The 16,659-nt window shown below is 41.0% G+C and overlaps 1 protein-coding gene across 2 annotated transcripts in view; it reads right to left on the bottom strand.

Annotated features, from left to right (window-relative positions):
- The window catches only part of LOC103107789 (phospholipid-transporting ATPase ABCA3-like), a 105,880-nt gene that overhangs the window by 33,738 nt on the left and 55,483 nt on the right, over nucleotides 1-16,659 (bottom strand). The window contains exons 17-21 of one of the 2 annotated variants that reach the window (XM_060172838.1): nucleotides 14,723-14,821; nucleotides 9,018-9,231; nucleotides 4,087-4,381; nucleotides 1,055-1,169; nucleotides 718-922 (exon numbers count right to left, since the gene is read on the bottom strand). In XM_060172838.1, coding sequence (XP_060028821.1) covers nucleotides 718-922; nucleotides 1,055-1,169; nucleotides 4,087-4,381; nucleotides 9,018-9,231; nucleotides 14,723-14,821 — 928 coding nt within the window. Of the gene's footprint in view, nucleotides 1-717; nucleotides 923-1,054; nucleotides 1,302-4,086; nucleotides 4,382-9,017; nucleotides 9,232-14,722; nucleotides 14,822-16,659 lie in introns of both variants that reach the window. The other variant, XM_060172837.1, reaches the window with a different exon arrangement.

The following is a 16,659-nucleotide window of genomic DNA, read 5'->3' on the forward strand; positions in this document are numbered from 1 at the left end:
AGTGACCCCCTGTAGGTGGGGAGCCGGGGGCTCGAACCAGGATTCTTAGCTAGTGCTTGTGCTTCTCACCATGTGCACTTAACCTGCTGCGCTACCGCCTGACCCTGAACAACATTTCTTCTTCTTTTTTAAAAATTATTTTATTTATTTTTGAGAGAAAGAGAGAGAGAGAGAAACACCAGAGCACTGCTCAGCTCTGGCTTATGGTGGTGCAGGAGACTGAGCCTGGGGTTTAGGAGTCTCAGGCACGAGTCTGTTTGCATAACCATTATGCTGTCTCCCCCACGCACAACCTTTCTTTTTATCACCACTTTGATGAAAATCAAATTGTGTGCATTCTACATTAAGTTCATCTCTGAAATTTTCTATCAAAGAGCTCAGTATTGGGAATTGGTATTGATCAGTTTAAGTTCAGAGGGTCAAAGGAGAGGCTATTGCTTGAAAGTGATTTTCAGGCCAGGGTACCATGCTGAGCAATTACATGGGAGAGACAGTTGAAGAAAAAATTTCAAAGCAAAACCTTTCTTCAGTTGAGAGAACATAAATAAGAGAAAGCATTTCTATAATGATATAATGTTTCCATAACACATTTTCTGGTATAACAAACCCAAGGAGTTTCAAATTTCTTTATAGGATTTAGTTTAGGATACAGTTATTCAAATAGGCATTTTCTGTAGTGGACATAAGAAAATCAACTCAACAGTACCAAGTACTCACCAGCAGTAAGCAGCAGGGAATGGAGAAGTAGATGAGATCCCACAGCAAAGCTGAAAGCCAGTAAATCCATATATAGACCCCACTCACAAACTGGATATGCTTTGCCTTATTGGTTTTTTCACTCACTGTCTGAAGGCAAAAGCTACTGACCAGAATAGCCATGCCGAAAGTCAAACATAATGATACTTGTAGTCCATTTGCATACCTAGGAGGATGAAACAAATGATAGAATAAGGGTAGAAATGACAGATTCTGTAGTATTTTTGAATACATATGTTCAAGATAACAAGGGGGATATATTAAGACTCTATTCTAGAAAAAGGAAAATCATACATACGCTAGTTTAGTATCATAAATGGGTTGGGGTTGAGGCTTGTTGAAGACTTGAATGGAAGCACTGGGGCCAGAAAGTGTCATAAAGAGAATGTTGTCTAACACTGCCAGGGATATTGCTGCTGAATGAAAGGCCTCATTATTGAAGAACATAGTAATCACTGTTTTGTTTTTATTAACCTCAATGGAAAACGCAATAATGGAGAATGCAAGATAGTCTTTAGTTTCCAATAAGTGATTTATTATACTACCTGAAATAAAGAAAGAAGTAGTCAGTGACACATCATGAAAGAAATCACCTACTATTAATTGGCTGGGGAAATAGCATAACAGATATGCTATTTCATATCTGTTTCATGCCTGAGGCTCCAAGATTCCAGGTTCAATCTTCAACACTACCATGAGCCAGAGCTGAGCAGTGCTCTGGCAAAGAAATCACCTATTATTTATGTTGGCAAGGGGGCTCCTCCCCACATGTCCTGCAATCCCCCATCTCCACCCCCCAGTTATCCTTTCCCTTTTCAACTTCCTAAATGGGCTATTTCTTTCTGGCAATATCTTCCTTTCTTTCTCACCTCCTCCTTCCTTCTTATTTACTTATTTATTTTATTTATTCCAACCAAAGAATTGCTCAGTTCTGGTTTGTGGTGGTGTGGGAGAACCTGAATCTCCAGGCCTCAGGCATGAAAACCTGTTGCCTAAAATTCTGTGCTTTCTCCTCAGCAATTTGGAGAGTCTTTAAACAAATAAAAATGGAAATAATTACAATCCAGCAATACCAATTAGAGGCATCCTGGGAGCACTAATTTGTTTTGCTATTTTAAGATTTGATTTTTTTACTAGTGATTTAATAATGGTTTACCAGATCACAAGATTACAGAGGTATAATCCAATACTTCACCCACCACCATAGTTCTGTGCCCTTCCACAGCCCTCCAGGACCTCCACTTGCCCCCTAGGAATAACTGTCATAGTTTTCACAAAATATAAGAAGGAACTTCATTGTTCATTTGCTTTAGTTCTTTTTTTTTAAAAAAATATTTATTTACTCCCTTTTGTTGCCCTTGTTTTATTGTTGTAGTTATTCTTGTTGTCATTGTTGGATAGGACAGAGAGAAATGGAGAGAAGAGAGGAAGATAGAGAGGAGGAGAGAAAGGTAGACACCTGCAGACCCGCTTCAACGCCTGCAAAGCGACCCTCTGCAGGTGGTGAGCTAGGGGCTCGAACTGGGATCCCTATGCCAGCCCTTGCGCTTTGCTCCATGTGCACCTAACCCGCTGCACTACTGCCCAGCTCCCGAGTGCTTTTTTTTCTTTTAAAGAGTTTATTTCTTTATTCATGAGAAAGATGGGAGGAGAGAGAAAGAACCAGACATAACTCTGGTACATGTGCTGCCGGGGATTGAACTCAGGACCTCAGGCTTGAGAGTCCAAGGCTTTACCTATTGTGCCACCTCCTGGGCCACTAAGTGCTAATTTTAAATTAATAATTAAAAAAATATTCCCTTTTGTTGCCCTTGCTGTTTTATTGTTGTAGTCATTATTGTTGTTGTTATTGTTGTCGTCATTGTTGGATAGGACAGAGAGAAATGGAGAGAGGAGGGGAAGACAGAGGGGGAAAAAGATAAGACACCTGCAGACCTGCTGCACTGCCTGTGAAGCAACGCCCCTGCAGGTGGGGTGCTGGGGGCTTGAACCAGGATCTTTATGCCGGTCCTTGAGCTTTGTGCCACCTGTGCTTAACCCGTTGCGCTACTGCCCGACTCCCTAAATTGATAATTTTATGTGTCCACAATGATGTTATAAATATCCAAATGGCCCCGGCAGAAAAAAAAAAAGTTCCTGACTTTTGATCTAGGGTATGATGCTTTTAACAAAAGTCCAAAGAGACTAATCCTTTTAGTTAACTGTTAGATTAGTGCTTTTTTTCTTTTTTTTTTTTTTTTACCAGAGCACTGGCTTATAGTGGGTCTGTTGATTGAAAGTGGAACCTCTGGGATCTCAGGCATGAATATCTTTTTGTATAACCATTTATGCTTTCTCCCGAGATTATTGCTTTTCATGGCCATCATACCACTAAATTGGCAGGGAGATTGATAAGAATAGCTGGGTTAAAAATGCCATATATCAGGTCAACAAAACTTGGGTAGTACTTAGATAGTACTTTGCTTTGCCCAGTGCAAGACCCAACTTTGAGCCAGGCCCCACTGCACTGAAGCCTCCTTTCCCTCTTCTCTGTCTCCATCTAAAAACAATCAGTTCAGAAAGGGAAAGCCTTAGAACTAATTAAAAGAGAAAATAAAATAAAATTCCTTATTTTTAAAAGATTGTATTGTTGTTGTGGAAGCAGTGAGCATAGCAGACCGAGGGACACCTTTAGTTCCTGAAGCCAGTGTTCTAAACCTTGGGAAAAGATTATTTTCATCAGGAGAACATTTTGCTTTAAATATCACAACAACATGATTTCTAATTTTTGTTTTGATTGCTAAGGTTGTTGTTGGGGTTAGGAGCTATACAACTCCATTGCTACCACTGGACTTTTTTTCCCCCCCAGATAAAGAGTGAGAAACAGAGACAAATAGAAAGGAAAGGGACACAGAGTGGAGAGACACCAACATATCACTCCACAGCTTGTGGAACTTTCTTTTTACAGGCACTCTCATCATGTGTGGCTGGGCTTAGAACCTGAGTCATATTACACGTGCAAATATATTCACTACCAGATGAACCCACTCAACTTTTTTTTAAAAAAAACTGGTCCAATGAAAGGTGATAAAGTCAGGTGAAACATCATCTATAACCAAAGGTCCCCATTAATTAAAATCTTTTGTTGCTGACTGCAATCAAGTACGTACACACACACACACACACACACACACACACACACACACACTTATAATAATCCTCTAAGATATTGGTGATTAATAGGAAGAGAAAGAAATAGGTAGCTAATAACCATAGTTAATCCCTCCCTTTACAAGTGAGATAGAAATGTTGTCCAATAGCTGTAATCTCTCTTTATCCCATGGCCTTTACCTTTCACTTTCCGAAGAACTTGGTTCTTACGCTTTAGGAAGGTCTTAAGATTCTTTATGAGATGCAGAGTCCACTTAGAATGCCCCGTAATTGAGTAAGGTACAATTGTTCGACCATATTGGCTCACATCCATTTCTCTGCTGGGCAGGTCATAGTTAGAGTTTACATTTATTAAGGAATATGTAGTGACACCCAAAATTACTGACACCTGTAGCAACATCAGCATCCGGTTACGCCAACTGAATAATGCTCTCTTTATAAACATGGAATAAAATTGCTGGCGGTAAAGAAGAAACTGTAAGGAGGAGAGAAACATAACATTACAATGGTTGGAGACCCAAATATTATATTCATATTGAAAGCCACTAAAATAAATAGTTCATTATTATTTTATTTGCCACCAATGCTCTGTTGGGACTTTGTTCCTACACAATTATATCACTCCTAGTAGATTTTTTTCCTAGATAAAGGATGAGAGACAGAGACAGAGAGAAGGAGAGATACAACACTACTTCACTGCGTGTGAAGCTTCTCCTATTGCGTGGTGCTCCCATATGATAATCAGAGGCTCAAATATGGGTCCTCAAACATGGTAAAGTATACAGTTTGCTGGGTGACTCATCTCCTGACCTCAAATGGTTCAGGTTTTTATCACAGATTATATATACATAATATAAATATCCAGTTGAACTCCCCACTCCTAGAAGCAAAATAGTATGAAACGTTTTGTGTAAAATATTAAGGGGAGGGGGAGTCGGGCGGTAGCGCAGCGGGTTAAGCGCAGGTGGCGCTAAGCACAAGGACCAGCGGAAGGATCCCAGTTCTAGCCCCTGGCTCCCCACCTGCAGGGGAGTCACTTCACAGGCGGTGAAGCAGGTCTGCAGGTGTCTGTCTTTCTCTCCCCCTCTCTGTCTTCCCCTCCTCTCTCTATTTCTCTCTGTCCTATCCAACAACAATGACATCAATAATAACTACAACAAAAGAAATACATAAATAAATAAAATTAAAAAAATATTAAAGGGAGGGATTAAAACCCAATTTCTGCACTCAAAGTGATTTATGTATACCAATGTTCACTGCAGTATTTTCTGTAATAACTAAGATTTAGAAGCAACCCAGTGTCCGACAACAGATATATTGACAAGCATATTGTAGTCTTCATACACAATGGAATACTATCTAGCCGTAAGAAAAAATGAGATTTTTTTTTTTCTTCTGCTACAACATGGAATGGAACTAATGGGTGGTGAGGGGGAGCTATGCCAAATGAAATAAGCCAGAAGGAGAAAGACACATATTAAATTATCTCATTCATAAGTGAGATTTAAGAAACAAATCAAGGAAAATACAGAGTGAAACATTAGTAAACTAATGGTTTATTTCAGCAGACATAAAGATTCCAAAGGTGGAGGTGAAAGTAGGTTAAACGGGATTTGGGGAAGAAAACAAATATTAAAATGAAATATCTTAATGAGTAAGAGTACAACTGGGATTTCGAGTAAAGAAAAACAAAATCACTATCTAAAGGTTAGTGATTGCACAAGGATAGTGGGAACAGGAGAAGAGAAAGAGAAAAACTCAAGCAGAGAAGTGCCAGTACATTGCTGGTGGGGGTGGGTGCTCTCTCTGCAATTGCTTCCGATCTGTATGGCGAACTTTAAGGGCCCAAGTGGACTGTTGAGAAATCATGCAGCTTAAGAAATGGCCCTTTAGGGTATGGACCGACCAGTCAACGCCCATGTTCAGCGGGGAAGCAACGACAGAAGCCAGACCTTCTACCTTCTGCAACCCTCAACGACCCTGGGTCCATGCTCCCAGAGGGATAGAGAATGGGAAAGCTACCATGGGAGGGGGTGGGTTATGGGGATTGGGTGTTGGGAATTGTGTGGAGTTGTACCCCTCCTACCTTATGCTTTTGTTCACTAATCCTTTCTTAAATAAAAAATTAAAAATTAAAAAAAAAAAAAAGAAATGGCCCTTTAAACCTGCAGAAGTAACAGGCACTTAAGTGAACTCCAGTGACCGAATCCGGGAACTAAGCATTGTAGGCAAAGAAGAAAAATACAAGAATAGTTGTTTTTTTAAAAAATTATCTTTACTTATTTATTGGATAGACAGCCAGAGATGGAGAGAGAAGGGGGAGGTAGAGAAGGTGAGAAATAGAGACATCTGCAGCACTGCTTCACCACTTGCAAGCCTTTCCTCCTGCAAATGGAGATGGGGACTTGAACCTGGGTCTTTGCGCGTTCTAACATGTGCACTCAACTAGGTGTGCCACCACCCAGTCCCAAGAATGGTTTTAAAGTGATTCTCTTAGATGCGTTTATAGATCATACATTTATGTATAAATTATACACAATAAACCTTTATACATAACACGTCTACACACAGATGGGGTTTGGGAACCCACTGCCCTATAACTCTTTGGTAATGATGAGGGGTGTGCAAATCTATTTTGGAGGAGCGTGAAAATACACTTTTGTGAAAACAAGAGGCTTGTGTGTGCTTAACAGGGTACATCACTGCCTGGCCCCAATAGATAAATCTTTAAAAAAAAAAAGATTTGGGGGCAGGAAAGATAGCTGACCAGGTAAGTCACCTGCATAGAACTGCATGCAGTTCTCTTATTTTTGCCTCCAGGGTTACTGCTGGGGCTCGGTGCCTGCAATATGAATCCACTGCTCCTGGAGGCCATTTTTTTCCATTTTGTTGCCCTTGCTGTTGTGCTTGTTGTAGTTGTTATTGTTGTCATAGCTGTTGGTGTTGTTGGATAGGACAGAGAGAAATGGAGAGAGGAGGGGAAGACAGAGAGGGGGAGCTAACCTGTCAGACAAAGTAAGGTCTACAAATGCTGAATAAGGGCAAGAGACAGGCATACTTTAATGATGATGACTTTAGTCACTACTAGGCCACCATCACCTGGGGCCCTAGTCAGGGAGTCCTGGGATTCCCACACAGACAAGATGGCTTAGACCTCTAACAGATCCCTCTCACCAACCATCACTGGTCATCTCCATCAGGAACAACATAATGGACCCCTCTGTGGGCCCCTATCAGACCTGGCCCTCAATGTGAATTAACACTGCTAGGGAATGTTCCATTCTCTGAAGGGAGGTGGGATAGCATACTCTGCCTATCACCTGAATATGATGGGTTTTGAAATTGGTGCAGCCTGGAATGTTCTTAGCCATAACCATGGAATGTGAGCTCAGACCTATAGGGATGCAGAGGTTACATAGGCTCCTGTGCTGACTATGGGCCCCAGATCAGATCGATGGGGTTTATAGTTAACAATATTTATGTACTTTTCCCATATTTGGGAGCTACTCTCTTCCCTGATCCAGCTTTATTTTTCCAACTGTGATACCATCCCTCCAGACAACAGCTTAGGTCACCTGCATGTTGGATGTCAGGCTCAGGCAAAAACTAGTAGGGTCATGGGCCCCTTGGAATATACCTAAAATAGAACTACTAGCTTTTTCCAGAGTGGAGACCCCAAATCTCCATCCGCAATATTCTTGCCTTTAGGTTCATGATTAGTCAACAATTTGTTCTGCTTTCTATCTTAACTCTTTTTCAGCCACCAGGTTTCAGATGCTAACATGACGCCAACTGGACTTCCCTGGGCAGACAACCCCACCAATTTGTCTTGGAGCCCCGCCTCCCCAGATTCCTGCCCCACTAGGGAAAGAGAGAGACAGGCTGGGAGTATGGATCGACCTGCCAATACCCATGTTCAGCGGGGAAGCAATTACAGAAGCCAGACCTTCAACCTTCTGTACCCCATAATGTTCTTGGGTTCATACTCTCAGAGGGATAGAGAATAGGAAAGCTATCAGGGGAGGGAATGGGATACGGAGTTCTGGTGATGGGAACTGTACCCCTCTTCTGCTATGGTTTTGTCAGTGTTTCCATTTTATAAATAAAATCTTTAAAAAAATACTCCTAAAGGTGGGGGTAGACAGCATAATGGTTATGCAAAGAGACTCTCATGCCTGAGGCTCCAAAATCCCAGGTTCAATCCCCCACACCATAAGCCAGAACTGAGCAGTGCTAGAGTTAAAAAAAAAAAAAAGAAGAGAAAGTACTCCTAATATGATCAATTATTATTTTCTAATTATAATAGTTGCTACATTTGGGTTTTATCTCAGAACTGAACAAAGGGAAATTTATGAAGAAAATTAATAAGAACTTTTTGGTGGGACTGACTGGCTGGTGGCTAACCTGGTAAGCACATATGCTACCATGTGTATGGACCTAGGTTCAAGCCCCTAGTCCCCACCTGCAGGGGAAAAGCTTCATGAAGCACTGCTTCAGGTGTCTTTCCTTATCTGTGTCCCTATCCCCGTCTCTTACTCTCTATTAAGAAAGAAAGAAAAAAGAAGAGCCAGGCAGTGATGTACCTGGATAAGGGCACACATTATAGTACACAAGGACCTGGGTTCAAGCCCCTCGTCCTTACCTGCAGGGAAGTCTCAGGAACAGTGAAACAGTGCTGCAAGTATCTCTCTCTCCCTCTCAACTTCTGTCTCTATTCAAATTAAATAAATAAACAAGATATTTAAAAAGAAAGAAAAAGGAAAAGAAACGTCACTGGGAACTGTGGAGTTCTATAGGCACCAAGTCCCAGCAACAGTGACCAAGAAAAGAAGAGAGAGAGAGAGAGAGAGAGAGAGAGAGAAGAGACAGAGAGAGGACTTTTTTAGTCATAACACAAAAAAACAGCGGTGAGAGAAATAGCTATGATCCTTATTTGGATCCCACTTCATGTACCAGGGAATTAATAGAATTGTAGTATAGACTGCTGCATATCTGGCTGGGTCTTGTATGGATAAATTCTAAATATTAAGGTCTGATACTAAACAGAGTGTAGATGGCCTTATAACCACATCAAACATACTAGGCTAAAATCCTTAAGAGAATGTACTCACCCCAGTATTAAACTTAATGGTAGCAATTTCATTCAGTTTGGAAAACTTTTTTATCTCATAATTCATATTCATAGTCATATCTATGTCTTTAGTTGTTTTTTGATTCAAGGAAGTGTACAAATTCTTATTCATGTCTTTATTTCCTTTTTGGTCCTTCAAGGGAGTGTACTGCACAGTTTGAAAATCCACTTGGGAATCTGCCAGCATGATGACCCTACATAGACACACATTCACAAACATAAAAAGCACAAAGCACTTTACTTTGATTACAGCCTCAATCTACTTTACTCGGGGAATCCCAAACATGGTTCCAAATTTGGTAAACTCATTGATATTTCTGATTGCCATGAAAACAGTGGTTCCCAATAAACTAGTCAGTCAGAAGACTGCTGCCAATCCGTGGCAAACTTTGACCACCCTAAGGTAACATGAGGAAAACAATGGCGACAGGTTATATATTTCATTAGGCTGAACTTGTTGAAGTTAATGGATCTCCCTTTATTTAGAGATAGCAGATCTTCTTTGGGAGATGCTCTTTATTTTTTGTGAAACGTTAACACTGAGTGCTGGGCTTTTTTTTTTTTTTTTTTTTTGCCTCCAGGATTATCGTTGGGGCTCAGTGCTGGCACTATGAATCCACTGCTCCTGGAGGCCATTTTTTCCATTTTATTGGATAGGACAGGGAGAAATTAAGGGGGGGGGGAGAGAGGGGGAGAGAAAAATAGACATCTGCAGACCTACTTCACCGCTTATGAAGTGACCCCCCTGCAGGTGGGGAGCTGGCGGTTCTAACCAGGATTCTTGCCCAAGTCCTTGTGCTTCTTACTATGTGTGCTTAACCTGGTGCGCCACCATCCACATCCAGCCCCTCGTATAAATTTTTCAAAGATTTATTTATTCATGAAACGAGAGAGAGAGAGAGAGAGAACTAGAACATGACTCTGGAATAAGCAGTGTAGAGGGTTAAACGCAGTACCTTATGTTTGAGAGAACAACACTTTATCCATCGTACTACCCCAGGTCTTACTACCATCTTTGTTTAAAACCGGGTCTTTGGGTATAAAACTTGAGAAGAAATGCTAAGTAGAACATTAAAAAATTTCTTAAAGTACTAGTAAAACACTTGGTAGAAAATACATTATTTGAGGGGCTGAGTAGTGGAGCACCTGGCTGGCTGAGTGCATACAGTTTAGTGCATAAAGGCCTGGGTTCAAGCCTGTGGACCCATATACAGCGGGAAGTTTCACAAGTGGTAAAACAGTGTTGCAGGCCTCTCTCTTCCCATATCTCCCCCTTCCTCTCAGTTTATGTCTCTATCCAAAATAAATAAATGAAAATATTAAAAAGTATAAAAAAGAAAATATATTTGATAAATGCATTTTCTCTAAGCCACATAACTAAATCTTTTGAATATCTTTCTGTTAATATTTGTATGAAATACAATACTCTGGGGGTAGATAGTTTAGTGGTTATGCAGAGACTCTCATGCCTGAGGATCCAAATTCCCAGGTTCAATCCCTGGCACCATCATTAGCCAGAGCTGAGTAGTGCTCTGGTTAAAAAAACAAACAGGGCGGGGGTATAGCATAATACTTATGCAAAGAGACTTGCATGCCCGAGGTTCTCAAGTCCCAGGTTCAATCCCCCATACCACCATAAGCCAGAGCTGAGCAGTGCTCTGGTAAATAAATAAATAAATAAATAAACCAAACCAAACCAAACCAAAAATGAGTCTGAAATACAATACTAGTATATTCTTTTTTTTCCTAAAGAATTTTTTTTATGAGAGACATAGGAGGAGAGAGAGAAAGAACCAGACTTCACGCTGGTATATGTACTGCTGGGGATTGAACTTGTGACCTCATGGTTGAGAGTTCAGTGCTTTATCCACTGTGCCACCTCCCGGACCACATACTAATATATTCTGAACTATGGCACTACAAGTAGTAAATAGTTGAATTACTTCAGTACTTTTAAAAAATATATGTTTCAGGGGGTTGGGCGGTAGCACAGCGGGTTAAGCGCACGTGGCACAAAGTGCAGGGACCGGCATAAGGATCCTGGTTCGAGCCCACTGCTATCCACCTGCAGGGGATTCTCTTCACAAGCGGTGAGGCAGGTCTACTGGTATCTATCTTTATCTCCCCCTTTCTGTCTTCCCCTCCTCTCTCCATTTCTCTCTGTCCTATCCAACAACGAACGATATCAACAACAACAATAATGATCACAACAAGGCTACAACAACAAGGGCAACAAAAGGGGAAAAAATAGCCTCCAGGAGCAGTGGATTCATGGTGCTGGCACTGAGCCCCAGCAATAACCCTGGAGGCAAATATATATTTCAGTACCTTTTAAAAACCATGTATGAAACACAAATTTAAAAACATGAAGAGTTTAGATGATAGCTCACTCAGTAGACACTGTCATGTGTGAGGACTTGTGTTTGACCCCCAGTACCACATGGAAGTACCATCCATGACATCAGGAAAAGTTCTGTGAATGGTGAAGCAGTGCTATGCGTAACTCCCCTGCATTCCTTTCCCTAACTCGCCAGGGGGGCGGGGGGAAGGTCTGCTGGAAGTAGTGGAATAGTTCAGTAAGGAGACCCCAGTAGGGAAAAAATCTCTGCAGAGCATTTTTTTTTGGTTGATACTAAAAGGTTTAAGGACCTGTGAGGTCAAAGAAGTTGTGGTATATTTATAAAAGAGAATACTACGACTCAGCTGTAAGAACTGATGCAATCTTCTCTCTTTTGCTACAACCTGGATAGAACTTGAAGGAATCATGGTCCAGGAGGTGGTATAGTGGATAAAGCATTGGACTCGCAAGCATGAGGTCCTGAGTTCAATTCCTGGCAGCACATGTACCAGAGTGATGTCTGGTTCTTTCTCTCTCTCTCCTCCTATCTTTCTCATTAATAAAGAAATAAATTCTTAAAAAAAAACTCTGCTTCACCCCTGTGTCTTCAGAATAAAGGTTTAAAAAAAAAAAAAAGAACTTGAAGGAATCATGTTAAGTGAAATAAGTCAGAAGATGAAGGAGGAGTTCAGTCATAGATGGGAGTTAAGAAACAAAGGAAGGTGAGTTGGGTGGTAGCGCAGCAGGTGAAGTGCACATGGTGCAAAGTACAAGGACTGGCTTAAGGATCCTGGTTCGAGCCCCCAGCTCCCCATCTGCAGGGGGGGGGGTCGCTTCACAAGCGGTGAAACAGGTCTGCAGTGTCTATCTTTCTCTCCCCCTCTGTTTCCCTCTCCTCTCTCCATTTCTCTCTGCCCTGACAACGATGACATCAATAAATACAACAATAAAAAAAAAAAAGGCAAGAAAAGGGAAAATAAATAAAAAGAAAAAAATTAAAAAAGAAACAAAGGAAGGGAAAATATAGGGTGAAATTTTAATTGTAGCAGATTCAAGACATCTAAAGCAGGGAGGCCAGAGGGGGCTGAAATGGGATTGGGAAGCCAATGTCCTGTGATGGAGGAAGATGGAAAGTTTGTGGAAGGTATGAGCAGCTGACACCTACCACTGTGAGAAATAAAACACTCTAGCTGTGACAGTAACAAAGCCGACATTTCCCGTATAGAGGGACGAAAATAAATAACTTTTGTCATATTTCTCAAGTTTTTAATTCTTCATTTTTTAAAAAAATATTCATCGGATAGAGATAGCCAGAAATCAAGAGGGAAAAGGGGAGAGAGAGAAGAACAGAGACAGAGAGACACCATGTGCGCTTAGCCTGCTGCTATACTGCCCAGCCCCTCCCTTTTACCAGAGCACTGTTCAGCTCTGGTTTGTGGTGCTGAGGGGATTGAACGTGGGATCTTTCAGCCTCCAGCATGAGAGGCTCTTTGCATAACCATTATGCTATCTACCTCCCTCTATTATTTTTTTTAGTGAAAGACTTTATAACACTGGATTTGGCAATAATTTCCTGGATGTGACATCAATGACACAGGTAGCAAAAGAAAAATAGAAAAATTAAACTTCATGAATGTTTTAAATTATGTACATCAAGGGAAATCTAAAGAGATCAAGAATTTAAACCACAGGATACGAGATACTATTTGTCAATCATACATGTAGGGTCAATATCAGGAATTTAGAGAGAAATTATAAAGCTCAACAAGAAATCAATCACATTTCTCCACTGAAGATATAATATTTTCCAATATGCATGAGAAAAGGCATTCAGTACCACTAAACATCAGCAAAACACAAACCAAAGCTACAGTCAGGCTCTACTCTACATGGGGGAGATGACTAGCATCATATGAAAAATAATGAGTGTTGGTGAGGGTTTGGAGATAAAAGGAAACTTGTATATGGGTAGGTAGGGATGTAACATAATATGGTTGCTATGGTAAACATAGTATTCCTCCAAAAGTTAAGAAAATAACTGTCAGGGGTGGGTGGGTGACACGGTTAAGCACACATATTACTGAGTGCAAAGACCAAGGTTTGAGTCCCCACTTCCTACCTGCCTGCAGGGGGTTCACCAATGGTGAAGCAGGTCTGCAGGAGTCTATCCTCCTCTCTCCTTTTCTTTCTCCCCCTCCTCTCTCAATTTCTGTGTCATATCCAATAAAATAGAAAGGGGTGTGTGTGTGTGTGTGTGTGTGTGTGTGTGTGTGTGTGTGTGTGTGTGTAGAACAGAACTATACTATCTAATTCTAAGTATATTAACCCAAACATGTGGAAGCAACCTAAGTGCCCATTAATCATTAAATGGATAAGCAAAATATGATCTGCACTTACAATGGAATATAATAAACCTAAAAAGAAAGGAATTCTGCAATACGCTATATGGGTAGACTCCAAGGACATGAAACCAAGTCAAATTCCCAGCCACAAAAACACAAACACTAGATGCTTCCACTTTTCTGAGGTCCAAGTAGTAAAAGTCATGAAGACAGAATGGGTAATGATGGCTGTCAGGAGTCTGGGTGAGAAAGAATGTAGAGTTTCTGTTTAAAAGAGTTTTCAGTTTATTTATTTATTTATTGGACAGAGACAGAGAGAAATTGAGAAGGAAGTGGGAGATAGAGAGACACCTGCAGTCCTACCTCACCATTCGTGAAGCTTTCTCCTGGCAGGTGGAGACCAGGGGCTTGAACCTGGGTCCTTGCACACTGTAATGTGTGTACTTAACCAGGTGTGCCACCACCTGGCCCCCAAGATGTTCAGTTTTACAAGATGAAGAAGTTTCAGGAATGGCTGCACAACAACACAAGTGTATTTTAATGTCCCTGAATTGGACACTTTGAAGTACTCAAAATGGCAAATTTTAAGACCATAAAAAGTGAAAAGAAGGTAAGGAGAGAGACTTTGTGAGAAATATGAACAGCTCAATAATTCCTAGAAGAGATCACCTGTAGTTCCCAGTGGGAGGTGGAGTACTACTATGGAGAGAATGGTTTTTATAAGATGTTAATGATTCATTTTATCTGAGAACATTTCTGACATTGTTTGATGTCCCAAGTACAGTCAAGAATAAAGCAGTCAGGGTCCCAGTCTTATGGACTTGTTCTAATTGTGCTCACAAGATTAGCTTCTCAGTATTATTTTGCTACTTATTTTTTTTATTATTTGCTTATTTTGCTTAGAGACAGCCTAGAGAACATTTGACAAGTAGGGTGAGGTTTGCTTTCAAATCGCCACAGGCTTTTAGAAGTGGAACATTTTCTTTCAAGGCCATTTTCACTCACTTAAAGAAGACTTCTTCCATGGTAGTGATTGAAATACCATAACTGATTATGCCCAGAGCTTTCTGTTTGTTTTCCAGATCTTCAAACAGAGCTTCAAACCTGTGAGGAGAAAGAAGGATAAAAACTAGCACATGTCTAGATATATTTTCTTTCTGATGCCAAAGTTATTGCTGTGACCTTGTGTCTGTGCAATTCCACTGTGAGGGGCATTTCTCTGCTTTTTTAGATAAAGCATGAGAGACAGAGAGGGGAAAGAGGGAGAGGAATGGCAGACACCACAGCACTGCTCTACCACTTGTAAAACTCCCCCAGATCCCTGTGCGCAGTGCTCCCACATGGTGGCCAGAGTGTTCAAATTTAGGTCCTTGTACATGTCCTTTGCCAGGTGAGCTACCTCCCAGTCTCATATAAAGAAAACAGAATTTAAAAATATGCAAGCACTATTTTCTCCTTACGTACTAATCTTCTTATACATTATATTCTTTTCTGTTGTTCTATTAAAACTTTGATTATAGTAAAACATGTGAAATCAATTTATCATGTTAAGTGTACAATTCAAGCAGCATTAAGCGCATTCAGAATGCTGTACCTCCATCCATTTCCTGAAGTTTTTAATGATCTCAAACTAAAACTACATCCATTAAGCGATAACTGTCCATTTCTCCCTTCCATCCGGTTCACTTTTACTTTGTCTTTATGGATTTGCGTATACTATTTGCCTCATGTAAGTTGAAATCACACAAATAGTTGTGCCTTTGTGGCTGATGCATTTCATGTACATGTTAAAATCAATCAAAATTAAAATGCCTTGCTTTTATTTTCTTATATTTGATAGGACAGAGAGAAATTGAAAGGGAAGGAGGAGGTAGAGGAGAGACACCTGCAGCACTGCTTCACCATTCATGAGACATGACCCCTGCAGGTGGGTCTGGGGACTTGAATCTGGGTCATTACACATGGTAAAGTGTGTGCTCAATCAACTGTGCCATCTCCCACCACCCGGCCTCACTAGACTTAATATATATGTGAATATTGATTTATTCCTTTTTGTTGCCCTTGTTGTTTTGTTGTTGTAGTTATTATTGTTGTCGTCGTTGTTGGATGGGACAGAGAGAAATGGAGAGAGGAGGGGAAGACAGAGAGGGGGAGAGAAAGACAGACACCTGCAGACCTGCTCTACTGCTTGTGAAGCGACTCCCCTGCAGGTGGGGAGCCGGGGGTTCAAATGGGGATCCTTATGCCGGTCCTTGTGCTTTGTGCCATATGCACTTAACCCGCTGCACTACCGCCTGACTCCCTAGACTTAGTATTAATGACAGATTTATACTCTTGCTTTTTTTTTTTCTTCTGGTAATGTCATTTGTGTACATATGATATGGATGAGCAGATGTAATGACAAGTTTAAGAGTTTGCCTATTTCCTTTTTTTTTTTTTTTTCCCCTCCAGGGTTATTGCTGGGGCTTGGTGTCTGCACTACGAATCCACTGCTCCTGGAGGCCATTTTTCCTGTTTTGTTGCCCTTGTTGTTGTGCTTGTTGTAGTTGTTATTGTTGTCATTGTTACTGTTGTTGTTGGATAGGACAGAGAGAAATGGAGAGAGGAGGGGAAGACATAGAGGAAGAGAGAAAGACAGACACCTGCAGGCTTGCTTACTGCTTGTGAAGTGCCCCCCTGCAGGTGGGGAGCTGGGGCTCGAACTAGGATCCTTACACCGGCCCTTGCGCTTTGCGCCATGCGCGCTTAACCCGCTGCGCTACCGCCCAGTTCCCTCCCTATTTCTTTTTTACTTACAAATTGACAGTTACCATACTGTGCTAAAAATAATAATGTGAGAAAAAGTCTCCTAACTCTGCTGAGTGAATGTCTACCTAACAAATGTCCAGCAGTCATTTCTTTCGGTTCTCTTAATCTCACCTTCATGGTTAAGGTCTAGGTTC

The sequence above is a fragment of the Erinaceus europaeus genome, chromosome 15 (genome assembly GCF_950295315.1).
Source record: "Erinaceus europaeus chromosome 15, mEriEur2.1, whole genome shotgun sequence".
In the NCBI taxonomy this organism is placed as follows: Eukaryota; Metazoa; Chordata; class Mammalia; order Eulipotyphla; family Erinaceidae; genus Erinaceus; species Erinaceus europaeus.